Source organism: Myripristis murdjan, chromosome 24 (genome assembly GCF_902150065.1).
Source record: "Myripristis murdjan chromosome 24, fMyrMur1.1, whole genome shotgun sequence".
In the NCBI taxonomy this organism is placed as follows: Eukaryota; Metazoa; Chordata; class Actinopteri; order Holocentriformes; family Holocentridae; genus Myripristis; species Myripristis murdjan.
The window spans coordinates 14,356,429-14,377,005 of record NC_044003.1 but is presented as its reverse complement, the minus strand read 5'-3'; the positions used below and the strand labels follow the sequence as shown (position 1 = coordinate 14,377,005).

Genomic DNA, 20,577 nt, shown 5'->3' with positions numbered 1-20,577 from the left:
CAGACAATCTGTCAGCTATGAGCGTCACTGATGGAAATAAAAATCTGAAATCTGGATTCTGAAAAGAATTCTATGCCGCCCCATTTCCTAAAAACAAGATTAGGATGAAAGACCACAATCTCTCCTTTGAACTGAGACAGTTTTTTTAATCCTTTTAACCTTACACTGGCATTTGCCATCCCATGTGATATTTTAAAATCACAACATGATGGATGGTGAGGAAATCTCTCAAGTAAAATCTGCAGGACTGCGGACTCGCAAAAAAATGTTCATGAAAGCTCGACAAGTCCATGAGAATGCCCTCACGCATATGTTCATCTCACAGCAGGACGTCCCAGAACCCCCGTGGACTTGCCAAGAATGCGTGTCAAAGTCCTGACAAACAAATAGCCCCTAGCAGAAGTGAGGACAGGCAAAGACATCTGTGATATGGAGGATTTTCCTCACTACTCGAGCTTTGTGGGGACAATTGGGTCCTCACTGGTATCGACACAAAAGAGCACAAACAAACATACATGTCTACAGTGTGCCCTTCATCTGGATTCAGCCAACCCTCGTCCTTACCTTCATCACAGAGGTTGAGTTTGGACAGGTTGCGTCCATCGTATGCCTCCTCATATATGGAGCCGTTCTCTCGCTCTTCGTATGTACTCAGATACATGGCCTTATTCTCCATTTCCCACTGAAGAGACAAGAAATTCAAGTTAGAGTAAAACACAATGTTCATATCATTTCTTAGGTACTGGTCAACTAAAGATCAGACAGAATTATTTTCTGGGCTGCTGTACACTGTGACAGAGTTTGATAGTGTACAGGTACAGAGGAGGGACACGTGGCATGACTTGCAAAGTAAATAAACAATGAACCTTCAACTCTAACACAAATAAAAAAGATTGTGGTGTTCGATGTATGGTCTCTCTCTTTCTATGTATATGTGTGTGTGTGTGTGTGTGTGTGTGTGTACATGTTCACATTGCTGCCCTCTAGTGCTGTAAATCAGATTGACCAGCAAAAAGTCCCTGTGATAGGATGGCTCAGGTTGTTTCTCTATACTCTGTGCTTTTTTTGGTTCTAGTTTTGCTCTGCCCTGCCTGTCTGTACTTCTGTGTTACGTGCCCCTGACTGTCTTTCTCATAAGGTCACATGTGTCTCACCTTGTCAGATAGGATCTTTGACCTTGATGACCGCCACTTTCTTAGCAATGGCTTAAGACAGTGGCTTTCAAGCATGGTCCACATAGGGCCAAGAGTCTTAAAGTTTTTGTCTCATGTAGACACTACAGCATGTGATTTCACTGTGTATCATTCAAACAGAGGGGACGAACTAATACTTGAAGTTGCCTGCTGTATCACAGGTTTTGATTGGATGGAAAATTGCTTCTAGGCAAAAAGCCAAAACCTCTACTTGAGGCCCACAGATCCGGGAAGGCACAGCTCATTCGGAGCAGCAGCAATTTGCTTTGATCCACACAAAGGTATAGGACACAGGGGCACACAGTATGCATGTCGCTTACAAGACTGAGGAACAGGAAATTGTTCTCAACAACAACAAAACAACAAAGTGCAACAGTGCCTACTTTTGAAGGATGAGCGGACCAAGCGTAATAGTGCAAAATAAGAAAAAAATTTGTGTGTCTGGTTTAGGGGAATGCATAAATCTGCTAACAGCCTAATATGACACAAACCATAAGCTATTTAAGGTATCTATCAAACACTATAGGTAAAGTGTGCCTTGAGTTTTAATGCACAAAGTAGAGGTGGGTTACGTGTGGTCAGATTAGCACTCAACCCATGGAAAAATTTGTTGCGTTTCCCATACATGTCAGTTGAAACTCATGCGAACTGTGCCAAAAAAACCCCAAAAAAAACAAAAAAAAAACAGTCACAACTGAAAAGAAAAATCACAATGACTGCCTAGATATGCAAAAGTCAGAGTTCACGTTTGCTGAACTCAAATCAAACATGGGTGTACATAACGTGAATGGGAACACAGCGCAAATAAAGCCAGCAGGACTCATGATGAAAAGGCTGTGTCAGATGCAGGCGATGTTGAGGAATAAAGTTAAATCTGCTCCAGTCAGGAGGCAGTGGATGTGAGACTCCCACAAGACCCGATGGCAATTCTGTGAGTGTTTGACTAAGTCGTTAAAAATCGCTCAGTCTGGACTTTCTCATTACAGAAAGGGGTGGGGGTGGGGGTGGGGGGTTTTGACATTTAGACTGAAGCTAGGCAGGAACCATTAGGGCTGCTAGGAGACACCCCCCTCTTGTCTCTGCCTCTGCTGGCTTTTTGTGTCCCAGGACCCAAAACCGAAGATGAAGATGTGCCGGACAAGATCGCAGGAACACGGCATAAAAATGACAGAGATATTTTACAAGGAGGGTAAACCCAATTAAAAACGTGGATTTTATCATTTGGTGTGATTCTTGAGTACGATCTTCATCATCCACAGAGATCTGAGAGTCTCTGAAAAATCAGTAAATAGAGTTTCGGGGGCTGCATTTTCCACAGAAAAAGACCTTTCCACAGCACCGTTTTGACATGAAATAGCACAGCAAGCACAGGTGTTACTATTGACATTATTTAACATTGCATTTAATTGGAGCAGAGCCTTTCCAGTGACCCAGCATGCACCACACCAGGGCCCTGACACTAGCACACCCCTAATTAATGTCATTACTAACATCTGTGCTGACCTGCCTAATCATGTCAAAATGGCTACTGTGAAACAAGTCTAAATATCACCAACGCACAGCGTTCCCCTTAAGGTAAAGATCGTGGTATAGTGGAAATATGTGGAACTAGATCTCCTTCAATATGCTAACAAATGTTTTCACAGTCAACACTGCTGTGGTAGAGCTCACTTGCTAAAAACCTACACTGGAAGCTAGTGGTAGTAAAGCTCATGTGAGAAAGTCCATGAGATACACCACTGCTATAAAGCTCTGTATTTATATAGTGGCGACTGCTTGCTCTTGCCTCTTTTGATAAAATCCTTGCTGTGCTAACCATAGACCTATACATAAAGCAATATGGCCACCATTCATTTGAATGGAATCTGCTCACCCAGTGGATACACCGACCACAGACCTAGGGCCTTACGAGCTACCTGTTACTGCTGTGGCTAGTGAATGAAGGGATTGAGGAGTTAATCAAACGTGGGCAGCAGGGATTAAAAAACGCAGTTGTGTTCTAACTGGATCACCCCCACTCTTGCAAGTTAAAGTGTTTTTTTTTTTTTAATTCCTCTCCATCTCTCAGCTTTGAATACATTTCATACTCTTAGTTTTATGATGATTTCTACACCCAGTCATAACAATAAAACACATTTCAATGAAAAATTGCACATTAAGGAGCATTTACAGTGAGCCAGCGTGCACAACACCAGGGCCCTGGCTATGTTAGACCTAAAGGAACCTTAATTAATATCATTGGTAAATATGTTTACCCTGCTATTCATACCAAAATATCTGAAAAAGGTCTATTGCTATGTCATGATTTGTGGGCTGCCTCCTTTGAAGGTTGTGCATGTCATAGTTGCTCAGTCAGGCTGTGACAATCCAAAGTGCCCTTTGAATGCAGCCCTGATACACAGCCTTCTTTTAGCAGAATTGTCATGCAACATTGGAAAGGAATGGGACTTTTACTTATGAACCCTGATTACATTTTCCTCTGTCTAGATTATTGTAATGCAGCAGGCATAAAAACTAAAAAAATACTTCACAGCAACAGTCTGGAAAATCGTAACATGTCAAGCACAGACCACCTGTATTCGCAAAGAGGGACAGTGGTGACAAGTGGAGGCGCACCCAACATGCTAAAGAGACACCAAAAGCTGCTACAAGCAACAAAATAGACATAACATACTGTTATGTCTGTGTCATAGTCTCAACAAAAACTAGTAAGCTTCGCAAAGCTGGTATTTATGAAAAGATCAGTGCTGTCTGGAAACCACTGGTATCTAAGATCAACATAAAAGCGTTACTTGATGGAAGGGGCAGAGAACCTGGAGCTCTGAGCAAAAATTTGATGAGTCATTTAACTTTTTTCCTCCATTCAAGCCTCCAGCCCACAATGTCTATTGCCAACAGTTGGAGGATATGTAACTGACTTATAATGACCACAGTATACGACCATCTGCAACTCAGAGGGCTGTTCCCCAATAATGTACCCATATTCCAAGATGATAATGACCCCATACACACTACTGGTTTGTTGGGATGAAATCAGACTCCCTTATGACCTTCCCAGTCATCACATCTAAACATTACAGACCCTTTATGGAAAGTAAGTTTCCGTCTCCTTCAGCCCTTAAACAACCGGTTGTCTGACCAAAGAAAACTTCAACATCTACTGTGCACAGCTCAGGATTAGTCCACTACCTGTGTTTCTTTGTTTTCAGAAGCCTTGTTCCAGAACACTAAAATTTATCACTGTAGATGGATGGCTAAAAAGCTTAAATATGTTTACTGTGTGGCAGTGGTTCACAAAGTGGGGTCCAGGGACCACAAGAGGTCCTAGTCAAGTGGTGCAAGTGGTCTCTAAGCAAAATGAGTAGTAATAGTTCTGACTACAATCAACAAAATTGCTATATGTACATGTCAATACCCTGAACACTTTCTGAATTGGCAGCTTCACACACACAAACACAAAAAATAAATAAGGCATCAGCCATAAGGAAAGCAAAACATTTCATATCATCATGCAATTACAAAATTAATCATATATTTTAATCTAATAGCCATGCAATATCCACTCAGGCAATGAATATGTCCAGAAGTAGGCACTGAGTGAATTTTATTATGCACTGATTTGTAAAGTGTCCTTGGATGACTTAAAAGGCGCTTATGATAAAAATGTGTTGATATTGTGAGTACAAAATGAAACTGCAGCTTTAAGAGAAGTGAACAAAGCACAGGGCTGACTGAGTGGCACAGCAGAAAAGGGAGCACAAGCCCACCATTGCAGAGACTGCGGGGTCCACCTTGACCAGCCATGCATCAGCAGGTGCAAAGTCAGTGCAGGAAGCCGTCCTCCACTTATTCAGTGTTTTGGGGAGACAGCGTGTCTCTCTGTACAAGTCACACTCTGCAGGAAAAACACTGTGCTGTCAGGTGAAAATAAGTGCATTTGTACTGGAGGTGGCTCATGGTGGTCTATATACTCCTTAGAAAACAGGGAGGTATGTGATAATAGGGAATGTGCAGTAAATTGTGAATTACGAGATTTGTGGTAAAAACAACGTACAATCTAGCACCATTTAACACATAAATCCACTACACACAGCTCCCCTTGTGTACATATCAGCTACGGTGCCTTTGTACATGTTGCATGTGAATTTCCCAGTCTGTGATCAATAAAGTATACCTATCTATCTATCTATCTATCTATCTATCTATCTATCTATCTATCTATCTATCTATCTATCTATCTATCTATCTACAACTTTGAAGGATTCATGACGCCACATTTGGGGAAAAAAAAAAAAAAAAAAAAAAGCTATTTCACTTGCAGGGGGCTCCTAGCAAACCGTATCAGTTGTGGTTCATGGTCTAGAGATCGCACATGGCATCCTCAGCCTTCAGAGGACTGATGCTGCAGGTTAACAGTGATAGAGGGGGAGAGAAGGTGAGAGAGATGGAAACAGAGAGATGAGTGTGTGTGTGTGTGTGTGTGAGAGAGAGAGACAGAGAGACAGACACAGAGAGAGAGAGAGAGAGAGAGAGAGAGAGAGAGAGAGAGAAAGATTCATCAGCAGAGAAAACAGTGATGTCATGCATTGTGGGGTTGCAAGACCTCCGAGTCGCTTTTTCAATGTGGTGCAGGACCCAGCGCATGTGGTCTCATGCTGCCTTCAGGTATTGTCGGAAATATTATGAGAAATATCACTGAGTATGCATTAACCATTTAAAAGAGTGCTAAGTGGGAATTTCCAATGTTGCTCCAGTTGCCAAGATCTAACATTGGAATGGCAGAGAAAGACAGACAGATAGATAGATAAACAAACAAACAAACTAACCACTAATAATAAGTTGCCTAAGCATACTTCATTGAGACTCTATCTCCATATTGTACAGGCGGGCATCCCATGCTTGGTCATCCATGTGCAACATTAACCTATTTCTCGGTTAATTAAAAGCGGAGATAGTTCATCCATGAGCGCTGAAACATAAAGCAATAGTTTCAGTGGATGAATTCCATTAAAATGCATTTCCTGTCCATTGTTGGGTCTCTGTTATTCCACCATGTGGCATACCAAGGTGTCTGCTGCTGAACTGCTGCCGCCTAACTGCAATGGACAGCATTTTAATAGATGCCAATCAAGCCACAGCCACATACCATGCTGTGTACACTATAAACAAATCATGTTGTAGTAGTTTACTGCTGTATTTTTTCAGGTGCAGACCAAATTAACCAATTCACCTTCAACACAAAGGGCAGCAGTTCACTAACCTTGAGCTGCAGAGAAAAAATCTTACACAGGCTATTGTTATTGTTTTAATAGCTTAAATCAAGGTGCTTAATTTATATCAGTAACTGGATGATTTCTGATGTTATCATTATCATTTTTATGAAAATATGACTTGGCAGTTTTGTTTTCCTTTACTGTTATTCCCTATAGTTATATGATAAATAAAAGTAGCCACAAAATTAACTACACAGATTCACCACACACCCAAGGGCAATAAAATAACCTTGTGATACATGTTTCGGTTATCATGTTAAGGTTAATGGTGGTAGTAATTGTCTATTGGTAAACACCAAACCCAGATGCAACAGGCAGCAAAGGTCTCCTCATCTCTCACCTTGTCAGCTGTGAACTGGAAATACTAATCACAGGACCAAGTTTCTCATAATTTCTCTCAAAAGGGTGCGTTTTCCTCTGTAACTCCAAACTCCCCTCGTTCAGATCCGTCAGCTGTCAGTGTCAAAGTGGCATGAAACTGCATCAAACAGGTCGGGAAGGTGATGCACAGTGACGCACGGAATCTGTCGCTGCCGCAGAGGTACAGACAATCGGCTCTGTTGTGAAGAGCAGCTTCAGACATTTGGACTATTATACTACAGCACCATGTGACCATCACAACTCTGCAGCTCCGACTGAAGTTTCTCAGCCCACTGCCAGACAGAGTTTGCCGGTGAGCAAACTTTCTTCAATCTGCCTGTCGAGGTACTTGCGCCATCTGCTGGCCATATGGAGTTAAACTGGGCTACCTTCAAGTTAGAGCAGAACAGGGCCCTCAATTATCAAACTGTGGATTCCACACTAAAAGGTTTCATGAGCACAAATCAGGCAAGGCACGTAAGCTGAACAAAATATTCAGACGTGCGCAAACGTGCGTACACACACGTGTACGCAATTGCCCTTCATAAATTACAAATCTACCTGAAATATCACGCACGTGCACGGGCCTCAACTTCCACCCAGTGCACGGCCACCATTAGCCATATTTGGTCAAGAAACGCTCCTCATGAATACCGATATGCATTTTGAAGAGTTTGTCCATTCAATTTGCTTTGGGGAGAAAAAAAGTACAGTTAGAGCACAAGGCAAGACAAGGCAACTATTACTTATGTAGGCAATAAATAAATATATACAGGCATTTCAAACCTCATTACAAAATAAAGATATGGAAAAATTAACAAATCTGAAAGAAAAAAATCCCAATAACATTTACGGAACACCGCCCTTTTAACTCAATTTTAAAAAAATCTTAAAACATAGACTAATTCTGCTTGAGTTAGGTGCAGCGCTAAGTTACCGCTGTAAATTCAGATGTGAGAAATAAAGTGGTCTGACATTGGAAAAAAGGAAAAACAAAGAGAGAGAGAGACGTGGATTTGGCTGATAATACTGCTTCAAGTGAACCAGGGGCCTGTTGCACAAAACTAGGATAAGGGATTAAGTCGGGACATCTTGGTCATCCTGGATTAATTTATCCTTCATCCGGTTGCACAAAAGTGGGATAGTGGGATGTGTTATGATATTAGTTACCATGGTGATTTATTCTGTGGAGCTAGCTTGCTCCAGACCAGGCTAAATTCCAGGATCTATTTAATCTCATCCAAGCCCCCAAGTGACTAATCGGGAGGACCGGGAACCCTGGGCCGCCTCCGCCTCCACTGGCAGCTCTTTTTTTTTTCTTTTTTTTTTTTTGCAGACGCACCCTGACGTAACACGTCCATGCACTCGGTCAGTGGTGTTAGAAAGATGGAAAATAGAAAGAGCAAGGGTGTCGCGGAGAAGGCAAGAATTAATAAGAGGAAAGCTCTGGAAACAGACGCAGCCAAATGTGCTAAAACTGGCAACTTTTCCACTAAAACGAGCTCGTTTGAAACGACAAATGAGGACGATGAAACGGGTAAGGCAAGATGTTGAACTTTGCCTGCAAACCACCGTTCAAGTTAATTAATTATCAAGTCAATTAATTGTGTGGCGTTGTGGCATATAACATAACGTTATATAATTTAAATAATAGTATGATGCGACGCCACATAACTGGGAAACTTTGTCTTGTAGCCCCTCAGAGTCAGAAGCAAGATCCAGCACCAAGCACCAGGCATGAGCTCACATGTCCAGAGTGGGCAGGTAGGATTGCTCATTGAGTGAATATTAGAATTAATATAATGAAGAGTATGGTGTAGACCTGCTCTGTATGAAAAGTGTCCTGAGATGCTAGATGATTCAGCACTACATTACAGTTTTTTTTCAATCGCTTTACCTCCTTTGTCAACTCAGAAATGCTGGTATCAAAACAGTTAATCCATAGGCCTAATGAGAGGTGCACTTCCCAAAATAACACATTTTGTTTGCAAAAGGCTCTTACCGTGACAAAACATTTCAAACATGCAGCAAAAGCACATTTTGTCACCGCCCAATACAACTCGCAGTCAAGCGACATAATCCAGCCACTCACTCACTTCATACTCAACACCAAAATGCAACACACCTTTTTTAGTCTGAGCAGGTTCAACCTTACTTTTTTCCTGTGTGTATTGCAGTCATATTTTTGACAATTTACATAGTTACATATTATAAAGCAAGTAGCAAAATCCAATATTTCCCTCAAACAACTCAACTTCTGCCCAAATGAGTAGATTTCTTCTATCAGCTTTACTGTACTGTAACACAGCTGACAGCACAATACAAAATACAGCTGTCAGTGTGAACAAGGTTCTCCTGTGTGCTACACATTCAAATGTGAACTTACAATAAAGAATTGCATCCAAACTCAGAAAGACTTTGAAGTGAAATTATACTGTATTGATGGGAAAAACTGAAATACGGTAAGTCACATACAGTATTACACAGAAAAACAGAATACAATTTATAGGCCCCTTTTTTGTAGGTGCAAACTGATTGATTGTTGAATGGTGATTTGTGGAAAGGGCAGTGATGCAGGTGCACTAGTGATTTCACAGTGATGCAGGTCATTTCTATCAGCTGTGAGCAGATGTTTTGCTTTTGACTACCACAGAGAAGTCAATGGAGTCAGGGCCATGTAAATGACACATGAGAAGTGTTGTGCAAAAGAGCCTGAAAAATGTGTGAATCCAATGAAAAGGTATGAACACATTTGCAAAAGAAAACTTCTGCTGTGGTTTGGAGGTGAAGATGACGACAAAGTGGATCCCAGTTTCATTATACTGGAAAAAGCGAATGAAAAAAACTGTAATGAAACTGACCTAAATTGATCAGAATGCTTTGTAAAAAGGGGAGATTTGTGCTGAGAATTTTTAAAATGTGATTTGGTGTCAGAAGCAGAGCCATGAGCCAGTAGTGATGGGGGGATTGCTCCTGTCAGTGTGGAAGGAACAGGTGAGCTGTTGTAACAGAGTGTGTGAACAAGCAAGCATTAGTTCCAATATAACCACTTTATATGCCCAAACGATAGTAGTGACCCGTTATATTTTTTTATCATTAAAAGTAAGATAGTAGTAGTAAGCCCACAACTGAAAGGGAGTAGGATGAAAGTAATATGAAATAAGCCTGCATATTTTGCCATTGAAAATATCTTAATTGGTTAAGTCAAAATGTGTTTTCCATATCAAATGTCATTTTTAAGCTTTGGATATCTGTGAACACTTATCTGAACAGAATATAGATTCTGATATTGTTGAAAAGGATGTGTTGTAAAGAATAATGTTGGAGATGTGCACTCATGTTGAAATAAATCTACATTGTGAAGCAACCCTTACTTGCACTGAATTGGAAATATTTTAGAAAAATACACTGAATTACAAGGCTTTACAGAACAGTGCGCTATTGTAGACTTAACATGTAAGGTTATAATTACATGATTTTAATAATAATAGGTTGTGATCTAAAGTGGGCCGGTCTGAGGCATGAAACTCCAGGGCTGAAAATGAGTCCCACTCCGGCCCTGGTCCTTGGTGATATATGTACAGCATTAGGTAAATATTATTTTAAAACAAAACAACCAAAAAAACTCCTGACGCTCTGTTCTGCGATTCTTTAATTTGATGTAATTTGGGATATTTACAGCCGATGATGATAATTTCAGTTAGTTACCTTAATGTGACGTGAAATTAAATGTGTGGGAGGGGTCATGATAAATATGATGATGGCTGTCACACAGTTTATTTCAACAATCTGGCTTCAATTCACCACTTCATCCTCTGCGTCTCCAGGTTATCCTGTCTCCAACATGCATGGGTCGGAGATTCCGTACAGGTGCGCACATTCTCCCGTCAAGTCTGTTTTTATAGAGCCAAACTTTTATGTGAAACGCCTCTTTCAGGCCACGTTTTGTGCATAGGCAAGGGTTATAAATGAGGGCTCCTGGTTGAATACAGAATTATACTGGAAAAAGCGATTGAAAAAAACTGCAATCCAGCCACTCACTCACTTCATACTCAACACCAACATGCAACATACCCTTTTATAGTCTGAGCAGGTTCAACCTTACTTTTTCCTGTGAGCTACACATTCAAATGTGAACTTACAGTAAAGAGTTTCATCCAAACTCAGAAAGACTTTTCTGAAATTTTACTGTATTGCTGGCAAAAACTGAAATACTGTAATTCACATACAGTATTACACAGAAAAACTCAAAGGAGTTGAAAAATAAAATATAGAATACAATTTATAGGCCCCCTTTTTTGTAGGTGCATACTGATTGATTGGTGAATGGTGATTTGTGGAAAGGGCAGTGATGCAGGTGCGCTAGTGATTTCACAGTGGTGCAGGTCATTTCTATCAGCTGTGAGCAGATGTTTTGCTTTTGACTACCATAGTGAAGTCAATGGAGTCAGGGCCATGTAAATGACACATGTGAGAAGTGCTGTGCCAAAGTGCATGAAAAATGTGTGAATCCAATGAGAAGGTATGAACACATTTGCAAAAGAAAACTTCTGCTGTGGTTTGGAGGTGAAGATGACGACAAAGTGAATCCCAGTTTCATTATACTGGAAAAAGCGATTGAAAAAAACTGTAACTCCACATTATGAAATGGAATGAGACTGTATATCCAACCTTACTGTAAGATTACAAAACACTAAACCCAAGTTGAGGAAATGAAACTAAAGGCAACAGTACTAAACCATGAACCTTGTCAGTCTTGCCCATATAAAAGGAGGTCCCTCTAAACCATGAGACATTTTGTCATAAGGGAATGGCAGGTCTACTTGTAATCACTTCATAAAAATATAGCTGTGAGCAACAATGCTGCTGCATAGATTCCACTGTACATATTTTTCTTCATTTTTTCCCCAGTGCTTATACATTTCAAGGTTTCCAAATATGTGACACACAGAAATGAACAAGTTAAATCATTTCACAACCTTGGTATCTAAATTTGCTCGGTTTCACAACACAACAAACATCACATATCATCTATAAAATCACACAGTCACGGTGATGGTTGCAGGGTGAGAACAGAGAATTCACATGGCTTATATTTAAGAACACTTCTCAGTCAATGTAAATTATACAGCTGTTTAAATGCTTGTGAAAGTTATTTCACCATGGAGTGAGGCTCAGTCTCTGCCTTTAGGCTCGAATGTCTTAGCTGAGTTCAGCCTCTGCCCATTTAGATGTTTCTCTTGGTTTCTGTGTCTGTGCTGTGCTGTCGCTGGTCCTGCACCTCCTGCACCTTCCACAGCCATTGGCTTTGCTTTATTCTTCCATTTATGTATTCTTGCTCTGCTTTATGCATTCTTGGTTGCCCCCCTGTGTTTTCCTTTTCTCTCCTCACCTTTTGCGTGTGTATCTCAAATGCTTGCGTGGTGTGAGTGAGACGGTCTTCCTCATAGGAGTGACCCCACACTCCTCCACTTCTCTGTCCCCTGTGTCCTCCTCATCCCTCTGTCCTCTTTAAAGTAATGTAATAAATCTATGCTTCACTGAGTTACTTATTTGAAAGAAAGATTTTAAAAAAATCTCGAGGAGAATATGTTGTAATTTCCAGTGAAATTAATGATATATATTTTTTTAAACAATATGCTGTTGGCCACACATGTACCTAACTGTTTCTGCGTGCCTATGCATCTGGCCTATGAATACATGTGTATTGATTTTGTGTCTTAAAAACTTGAAGAGGTCTTTACCCCAAATTGCTGATTGCTTAAAATAAATCAAAGTAAAAGGAGTTGGACATTGTGCTTTCTTTTGAATTACAACAGTTAAAAATGAAAACAAGAAAAAAAAAGGTCTGTGCTTTTGTTTGTTAATTGTGCTCAGTAATGGACGTGGGTCAGTGCCTTCACATTCCCATTCATCCATTCATTTTCTATTTCCTTTCTTACTTTCTATTTATTATATAGGCACACTTAATGTTCATAATTGTATATTGTATATAGGATTGTATATAGGAGTGTATATATATATACTTTCTATCTTATTTCTATTTTTATCTGTTTTATCTATTTTACTTGCACAGTGCTGGAGAATTTTTTTTACAATGCATAGACACTTAACTGATTGTATTAACATGACATCAATTAATACCTAAACAATTTTCAGTATATCATCACCATAATTACAGCATAATAACTGATTACTTTTGTATTTATTGATAGCCATAATTTTTAATTTAGAGTTACTGACTTTTATATTGTCAGTTTCACGTAATTTGAAATGTGCTTCAGATTAGTTCTGCAATTTTAACGTACACAAGTAGTGTGCATGGATTGATTCAGTTTGTAACCATGAGCTGCCCTGCGCCGCATTTCAAATGGAGTGCGTGGAAATGGCAGGAAATTACTTTATTGAAATGAAGATGAAAATTGATTTCATAGTTGTTGAAAGAATAATACCATCATTGTAAACAGGCATCAGCCATGCACTCGTCCTTATGAATTTGGCAAGCAGAAGCCCAAATATGCCCCATGTTACAGTATGATTTTTTGAATAGCTATGCATCAGTCCACCTTTAAAATCCAGAATCCAGCGAACAAGCTCGACATGAAACTCTGGGAACCCAGGAAACCCTTTGGACTTCTATCAGTGTCACTACACAGTAACAATTGTGGAAACTTTTGGCTAGCTGTTCTCCACAGGTTTGCAATGAATTTTGAGACAGTCACAATAACACCTCCATGTCTAAGCTACATTATTTTTTAAATTCACACAAGTATTTTATGTTTCCTGAAAGTTAGGGTTATGGTTGAGTCTGATCCCTCACTCACTGCTTGAAGACTTGAACTTGAGCAAGGAGGAAGCCCTGTGTGGACTGACTCAGGGCTCCTGATTGAGATTAGATCAGTGTTTCTCCACTTAACTCCACATTATGAAATGTAGTGAGACTGTACATCCAGCCTTGCTGTAAAATTACAAAACACTAAACCCAAATTGAGGAAATTAAACTAAAAGCAACAATACCAAACCATGAACCCTGTCAACCTTGCCCATATAAAAGGAGGTCCCTCTCAACCAAAAGACACAGAGATCTGTAGATCTCACACTCTTCACGTTGCTGTCGTTCACATCAGCTTCTTGACCCTCAATCTGAGGACAAGTAAGTAGGCTAGTACATATTTCGATATCACTTTTAACTACTAATATGGGGAACGTATTTTGAATGTATAGCCTATTGTGATTTTTACCTTGAACTGTGAAAATCCATGAACAGATATTCATTGAGTTCACTGTGATATGTTGGATTCTGTTTTTCAGGATGAAGCTTCTTGTGGCCTCTGTTTTGTTAATGGCGGTGGTCTGCATGGCCAATCCTGTTGCTGAAGAATGGTAAATCATAAGGCGTTCAAAAATTCAATTTACATTAGAAACAGAGTTATAATAATAGCAAAAAGTGCCATTTCTATATGTGGAGTTTTTTTTTTTTTTTTTTTTTTAACCACAGAGGGAAACATGACTCCTTAAAGTAGCCTAATTATAGGCCTAAATCCTGAATTAATTTTGAATTATGAATTCTGAGTGTAATCCCAGTCCTCTTCCACTAGGTTGTGGGGTGTTGACAGCGGCGGAGGCGGCGGCGGCGGTGGTGGCGGTGGTGGCGGAGGCGGAGGCGGAGGCGGCGGCGGCGGCGGCGGCGGTGGTGGTAAAGGCGGCGGCAGCGGTGGCAGCAGCGGTGGCGGCAGCGGTGGTGGTAAAGGCGGCGGCAGCGGTGGTGGTGAAGGCGGCGGCAGCGGTGGTGGTAAAGGCGGCGGCAGCGGTGGCGGCAGCGGTGGTGGTAAAGGCGGCGGCAGCGGTGGTGGCAGCGGTGGTGGTAAAGGCGGCGGCAGCGGTGGTGGTGAAGGCGGCGGCAGCGGTGGTGGTAAAGGCGGCGGCAGCGGTGGCGGCAGCGGTGGTGGTAAAGGCGGCGGCAGCGGTGGTGGTGAAGGCGGCGGCAGCGGTGGTGGTAAAGGCGGCGGCAGCGGTGGCGGCAGCGGTGGTGGTAAAGGCGGCGGCAGCGGTGGTGGCAGCGGTGGCGGCAGCGGTGGTGGTGAAGGCGGCGGCAGCGGTGGTGGTGAAGGCGGCGGCAGCGGTGGCGGCAGCGGTGGCGGCAGCGGTGGTGGTACAGGCGGCGGCAGCGGTGGTGGTGAAGGCGGCGGCAGCGGTGGTGGTGAAGGCGGCGGCAGCGGTGGAGGTGGCGGTGGCGGCAGCGGTGGTGGTACAGGCGGCGGCAGCGGTGGTGGTGAAGGCGGCGGCAGCGGTGGCAGCACCGGTGGTGGTGAAGGCGGCGGCAGCGGTGGTGGTGAAGGCGGCGGCAGCGGTGGTGGTGAAGGCGGCGGCAGCGGTGGAGGTGGCGGTGGCGGCAGCAGTGGTGGTGAAGGCGGTGGCAGCGGTGGTGGTGAAGGCGGCGGCAGCGGTGGCAGCACCGGTGGTGGTGGTGGCGGCAGCGGTGGTGGTAAAGGCGGCGGCAGCGGTGGCAACAGCGGTGGAGGTGGCGGCAGCGGTGGTGGTAAAGGCGGCGGCAGCGGTGGTGGTAAAGGCGGCGGCAGCGGTGGTGGTAAAGGTGGAGGCAGAGGTGACGGCAGCGGTGGTGGTAAAGGCGGCGGCAGCGGTGGTGGTAAAGGTGGAGGCAGCGGTGGTGGTAAAGGCGGCGGCAGCGGTGGTGGTAAAGGCGGCGGCAGCGGTGGTGGTAAAGGTGGAGGCAGCGGTGGCGGCAGCGGTGGACGTAGCGGTTAGAAACAAATGGACTGACAAGTGTAGGCTACTAGTAGTCTCATGACTGCATCCAAAATTTGAGAAAACAAGATGTATTTCGCCGCTAGATGGAAATTTTCAAAAGTCAGTCATATTTCACACTGCCCTGATGAATAAATCTGTCTAATGAAAAGCAACTCTCCTTTGTGTTATTATAGGCTACTGAATAAGGTGGTATTATTTGATTGAGACAGTCACGATGATGACGAACCTTGTTTTTCATTTTGTCATAAGGGAGAAGAATACAGCAGTGAGCAGCAATGAACAAATCACCACAGCCTGACAGAAAATGTGCCGTGCTTGTTCTGGTTCTTGTCTGCTTGTGCAAGTCTCCTATCATCACATCATCACATTGATCTTCTTTATTGATGCATAGATTGATAGGCTATAAACTTAAGCTAATATACGACCACCAACTGGTCACTTTACCACCCCTTTTTCACAGAGGTGAATGTATATGCAGACAAATGCATTAACAAGACATCCAAGAAATGGTAAGAGGGCTGCTGGAAAATGTCATCTCCAGGCCACATTTTAGACAGAGACTTACAGTAGCCTAGTCTCTCTTCTATCTCAGTATGAGGAGTAGGCTAGCTAAGATGTTGTGGCAGCGCCACAAAGTTTTACATTTATTTCAACAACATAGGCTACCCACTCTTCCTCTTGTTTTGATTTTTTTCCCCCTCTTAGTTGCTCCAGATTCAAAATGCCTCTCAGAAGTCATCTCTCCCCTCACCTGCAGCAGTGTTGGTGCATCTGACCACTGATTGGTCAGATGTAGATTGCTGTCAATCAATGCAACGACGCGTGCGGTGGTGTCAGATTACAGGTCTCTTTTTTTCTCGCCTACTGGCTTGGGCTGACTTGGTCTAGCCTTGCAGGCATCGAGCGCGTACCGCGTGCGACGCGCGCCATGCCCGCGGGCAAAATGAGGCCCCCCAATGGATCGTGAGGCCCTACGCAGCTGCGTGTAGGGAGGGGCGGCCCTGTTTAGCATGACAAAACATTGCAGATATTTAAGATATTTATGATTAACATCTAGAGTGGATAACAGTTTATTGATTATTGTCACTTTACTGTCAGTTGAACTTTGTGTGTGTAAGAAATTAAAACAACACCACCACCAACAAAAAACTCTTTTATTTCAAATAGCTCACCAGTTTGAAAAACAACAACAACAATAACAAAATAACAAACAAACAAAAACAAAAACAAAAAAAACTTCTCTTAAACATTTCTTTAACCAATTGCGTGGGCTTTCTGCAATCTAAAGGCCTACCCAGTTAATGTACTTGTCAAATTTCAAGTTGATTTTTTCTTATAACATAGGTTTTCCAAAAATAGCAAGTCACATATCTCTGAATAATTGAAGAGTTCATTTGCAAAAACAGATATCTCCATTTGAATTTATTAAATCTTTTCAAACTTTTTTGAATTTTATTACAGTTTACTTTATATTTATTTCTATTTTTTATATGTTTATTTAGCCTGGCATAATGTTTATTATCCTAAATCATGCTTTGTTTGTGTGTGTATATAAAGGTGTGTGTACTCCAAGCAGTATCAGTGAAAAAGGTGTATTGATTTTAAGGATGGCTTTTATCTGTTTTTGCAAATGAACTCTTCAATTGCTTTTAGGGCTTACTATAGAAGCCCCTTTGGACACATCAGTAACAATGTGTTTCAGCTAGAGAGTGAGCTGAGGCCTGCATAAAGCTGGATTTCGGCTTAGCAAGGTAACTTCAGGGTTAACCCTGGGTTTTCTGTACCATAAAGGTGGTTTACTTTTTATCGAGGTTGCAGTGGTTACATACGCTTAACACCTAACCTGCTCCGGAGCAGGTGAAGTTCAGGATAAGAGCTCAGCAGACATAAAAGCCCCACCTACTGACCAATCAGTTCTCTTGGAAAATGGCCTGCCCGTTTGATGAGAACCCAGTGGATCTAGGTGCACAACTTGTGCACCTTTTTTTCCAAGTTAGGCTGAGTATTTTTTTCCCCCTTTCTCCTTCTTCTTCTTTTATAAATTAATAACATAAATAATAAATTAAGAGTTCATTTGCAAAAACAGATATCTCCATTTGAATGTATTAAACCTTTTTAAATTTGAGTTTTATTAAAATTTACTTTATATTTATTTCTATTTTTTTTATGTTTATTTAGCCTGGCATAATGTTTATTACCCTAAATCATGCTTTGTGTGTGTGTGTGTGTACATGTGTGTGTGTACTCCAAGCAGTATCAGTGAAAAAGGTGTATTGATTTTAAGAATGGCCTTTATCTGTTTTTGCAAATGAACTCTTCAAATAATAAATTAATAAGAAGACTTCTTATTTTAATTCTGTTTGTTTTTCTCTCATATTTTTTCAAGTGTTGAAGAGAAGAAGGAATTCTTCTTGTTTTTTTTTTTTTTTTTTACTCATGACTCTACACTGTCCAACCAAAAATTGATCTTGTAGACTGATGTAGTGATTGAAAAATATTGATTGAAAAATAAAAGTGAAAGTTGTTGATGTTGAATGTGCAAATTGCACTTACAGAATTATTCAATATTGTGGAAAAATGTGGCAAATTCATTTGATTACAAACTGTGTTGTGGACATAATAGAAATGAAAAGCCAAGCCATAAAAGACTATCACTGCACTTACCTTTTGATACGTTTTGTGAAAATAAAACAAATGAAAGAGAAAAGTAGTCAAGTATCATTAATGTTGTCATTTTGTCAACTGGCCCCTGGCCCCTTGCCATTGCCCTAAAGTGGCCCCCAGGTTCAGGTATTTGAGTAGGCCTATCCCTGCCCTGGAGCCTGCCAAAATAATTAATAGGCTGCTTATGTAGGCACAGCGGCCTACATGTGCATTTTATATTGTGCACTGGTTAATATTGGTGTACCCCCCTCTTTTGAGAAATTGAGGACTTGACCCCCCCAGTGGTGGAGTCGGATTTGCGCCCCTGTGCGGATGTCTGGTTAAGTGAAGCCAGATAACTAAGAGAAACCCCGGGTATGTTAATCCAGCTTTATGGTACAGGCCCCATGTGCAAAAACAAAGCAGAAGAAGTAGCACAGTGTAACAGAATTTGAAGTGGCTGTATTTACATTTCAGCATAACCTGTGGTTTTGAAGATAACTTTAAAATCATTTGATCAAAATGTAGTTTCATGTGAAGTTTATTGTAATTATTTGATGGTAAGCTGACACTTTTGGGCTGTACATCTATCAAATCAAGTCAAGTTGAACTTTATTTTTAACTTTATATTTATTTATAGAGCACACGGCCAGGCAACACATTGTGGTTAGCACAGAATAATAATAATAATAATAATGATAATAATAATAATAATAATAATAATAACAACAACAACAACAACAACAAAAATAATATAAGTGATCACAAAACAAGTCAGGACAAGTGCAGGGACACAAACAGCTACCACCGTCACGCACGCACGCGCCCGCGCATGGACACGACAAGGGACGGCGTGACAGAGGACGCTGTAATGGCGCTAAACCAGCTGAAATCCTCCAGGGTGCAGGACCCAGAGCTGTCATATTTAGCGTCAATAGTGGATATAAGGTAACAGAAAATAAGATGCATGGGCTGCTGCTACTGTGAACACTGCATCTGGAGAAGGACGCACAACTGATGAAGTTAGGGGGGAAAAAAGAAATCCTTTTAAGTCCAATCAGCGTTGTGTTTATTTTAACAGACCATGATGCTTTGTAACGAAAACAATTATTAAAAAATAATAAATATGATTGTAAATTAAATCCTATAATATAACATAACTATAGAACTGACGAAAACACAAGAGCCAATTATTTTGCACAAACACTCAAATGTGCCTGAGAGTGCTCTTGAGTGTGCGCAGGTTCTTTTCTTACCAAAGAACAAATCTCAAATAAGAAAACATTGGTGAATGCCAGAATCTTCTTGAAAACTGCGTAAGTGCTCATATTTAAGAATAAATTTGTTCCTAAGGGCGGTTGGTGAATGAGGCCCAATATTAGGAGTAGCCTAAATAAAAAGAATAAATTGACCAGATGTAGCAGTAAAGCAGCAATTAAAGGACAAGCTTAATGAAAGGCAGAAGAGAAGAGGAAGGTTTTTAAAGGAGGACAGGCTGGTGAAACACCTCACGTTAACTGGAAGCCTGTTCAACAGAGAGGGAGCATAATGGCTAAAAGCAAGTATCAGATTTGGATGTTGTTCTTGATGTAGAGTGAGACAAGGCCATTAGCTGCTTTGGAGACAAGAGGTTCAATTTTGAAGTCAACTCTAGAGTGAACCAGAAGACAATGTGATATGTTCAAGTTTCCATGTCTAGGTCAAGACTCTAGCAACAGCATTTTGAAGAAGCTGCAGACATTTAACCGACCTTTTAGCCAAGCCACATAGAAGAAAATTACAGTAGTCAAGTCTGCTAGTACCAAAAGCATGGACAGGTTTTTCACAGTCTGATAAAAGAATTCTGATTTTTGCATGTCCTTCAGATGACAAAAAGCTGCTTTTGTTGCTGAACATGTCCAGTCATTTCACAACCTTTTTATCTCAAATGTGAGTTTCACAACACAACAACAAACATCACATATCAGTAAAATCACTTTGTCACAGTGATGGTTGCAGGGTGAGAACAGAGAACTCACATGGTCTACAGCTAAGGAAAAAAAAAATAAGTCATTTTAAAATTAAATTAAAATGATGCAGTTATTTAAATGCGTGTGACGGACATTTCAAATTCTTCCCAAAGTGACAAATGATGCGAATACGGAAATTTGTGTCATGCACATATTCATGGTAATTGAAAATTTTGACTGAGTGATTTTATTTCTTAACACACCATAAGTCTTCTTTTTTCTTTAACTTCATGCTAATTGAATTCTATTTCACTACGAGGCTCTGTGCCTTTGTCTGTGTCTTTAGGCTCTAATGTTGTAGTTTAGTTCAGCCTCTGAACTGAAGTTGTT

The 20,577-nt window shown here is 41.2% G+C and overlaps 2 protein-coding genes across 2 annotated transcripts in view; both read right to left on the bottom strand.

Annotated features, from left to right (window-relative positions):
• scara5 (scavenger receptor class A, member 5 (putative)) overlaps nucleotides 1-6,991 on the bottom strand; it is a 90,157-nt gene extending 83,166 nt beyond the window's left edge. Inside the window, exons 1-2 of the mRNA XM_030047738.1 lie at nucleotides 6,807-6,991; nucleotides 565-682 (exon numbers count right to left, since the gene is read on the bottom strand). Coding sequence (XP_029903598.1) covers nucleotides 565-676 — 112 coding nt within the window. The 5' untranslated portion in view covers nucleotides 677-682; nucleotides 6,807-6,991. The remainder of the gene's footprint in view (nucleotides 1-564; nucleotides 683-6,806) is intronic.
• On the bottom strand, nucleotides 1,401-15,579 carry LOC115356632 (leucine-rich repeat extensin-like protein 3; the record flags this gene model as incomplete). Its single annotated transcript, XM_030047849.1, has 2 exons — nucleotides 1,401-1,457; nucleotides 15,127-15,579. Coding segments are annotated over 2 exons (510 nt in total), but the record flags the coding sequence as incomplete, so codon positions are not given.
• Between the last annotated feature and the right edge of the window lie 4,998 nt (nucleotides 15,580-20,577).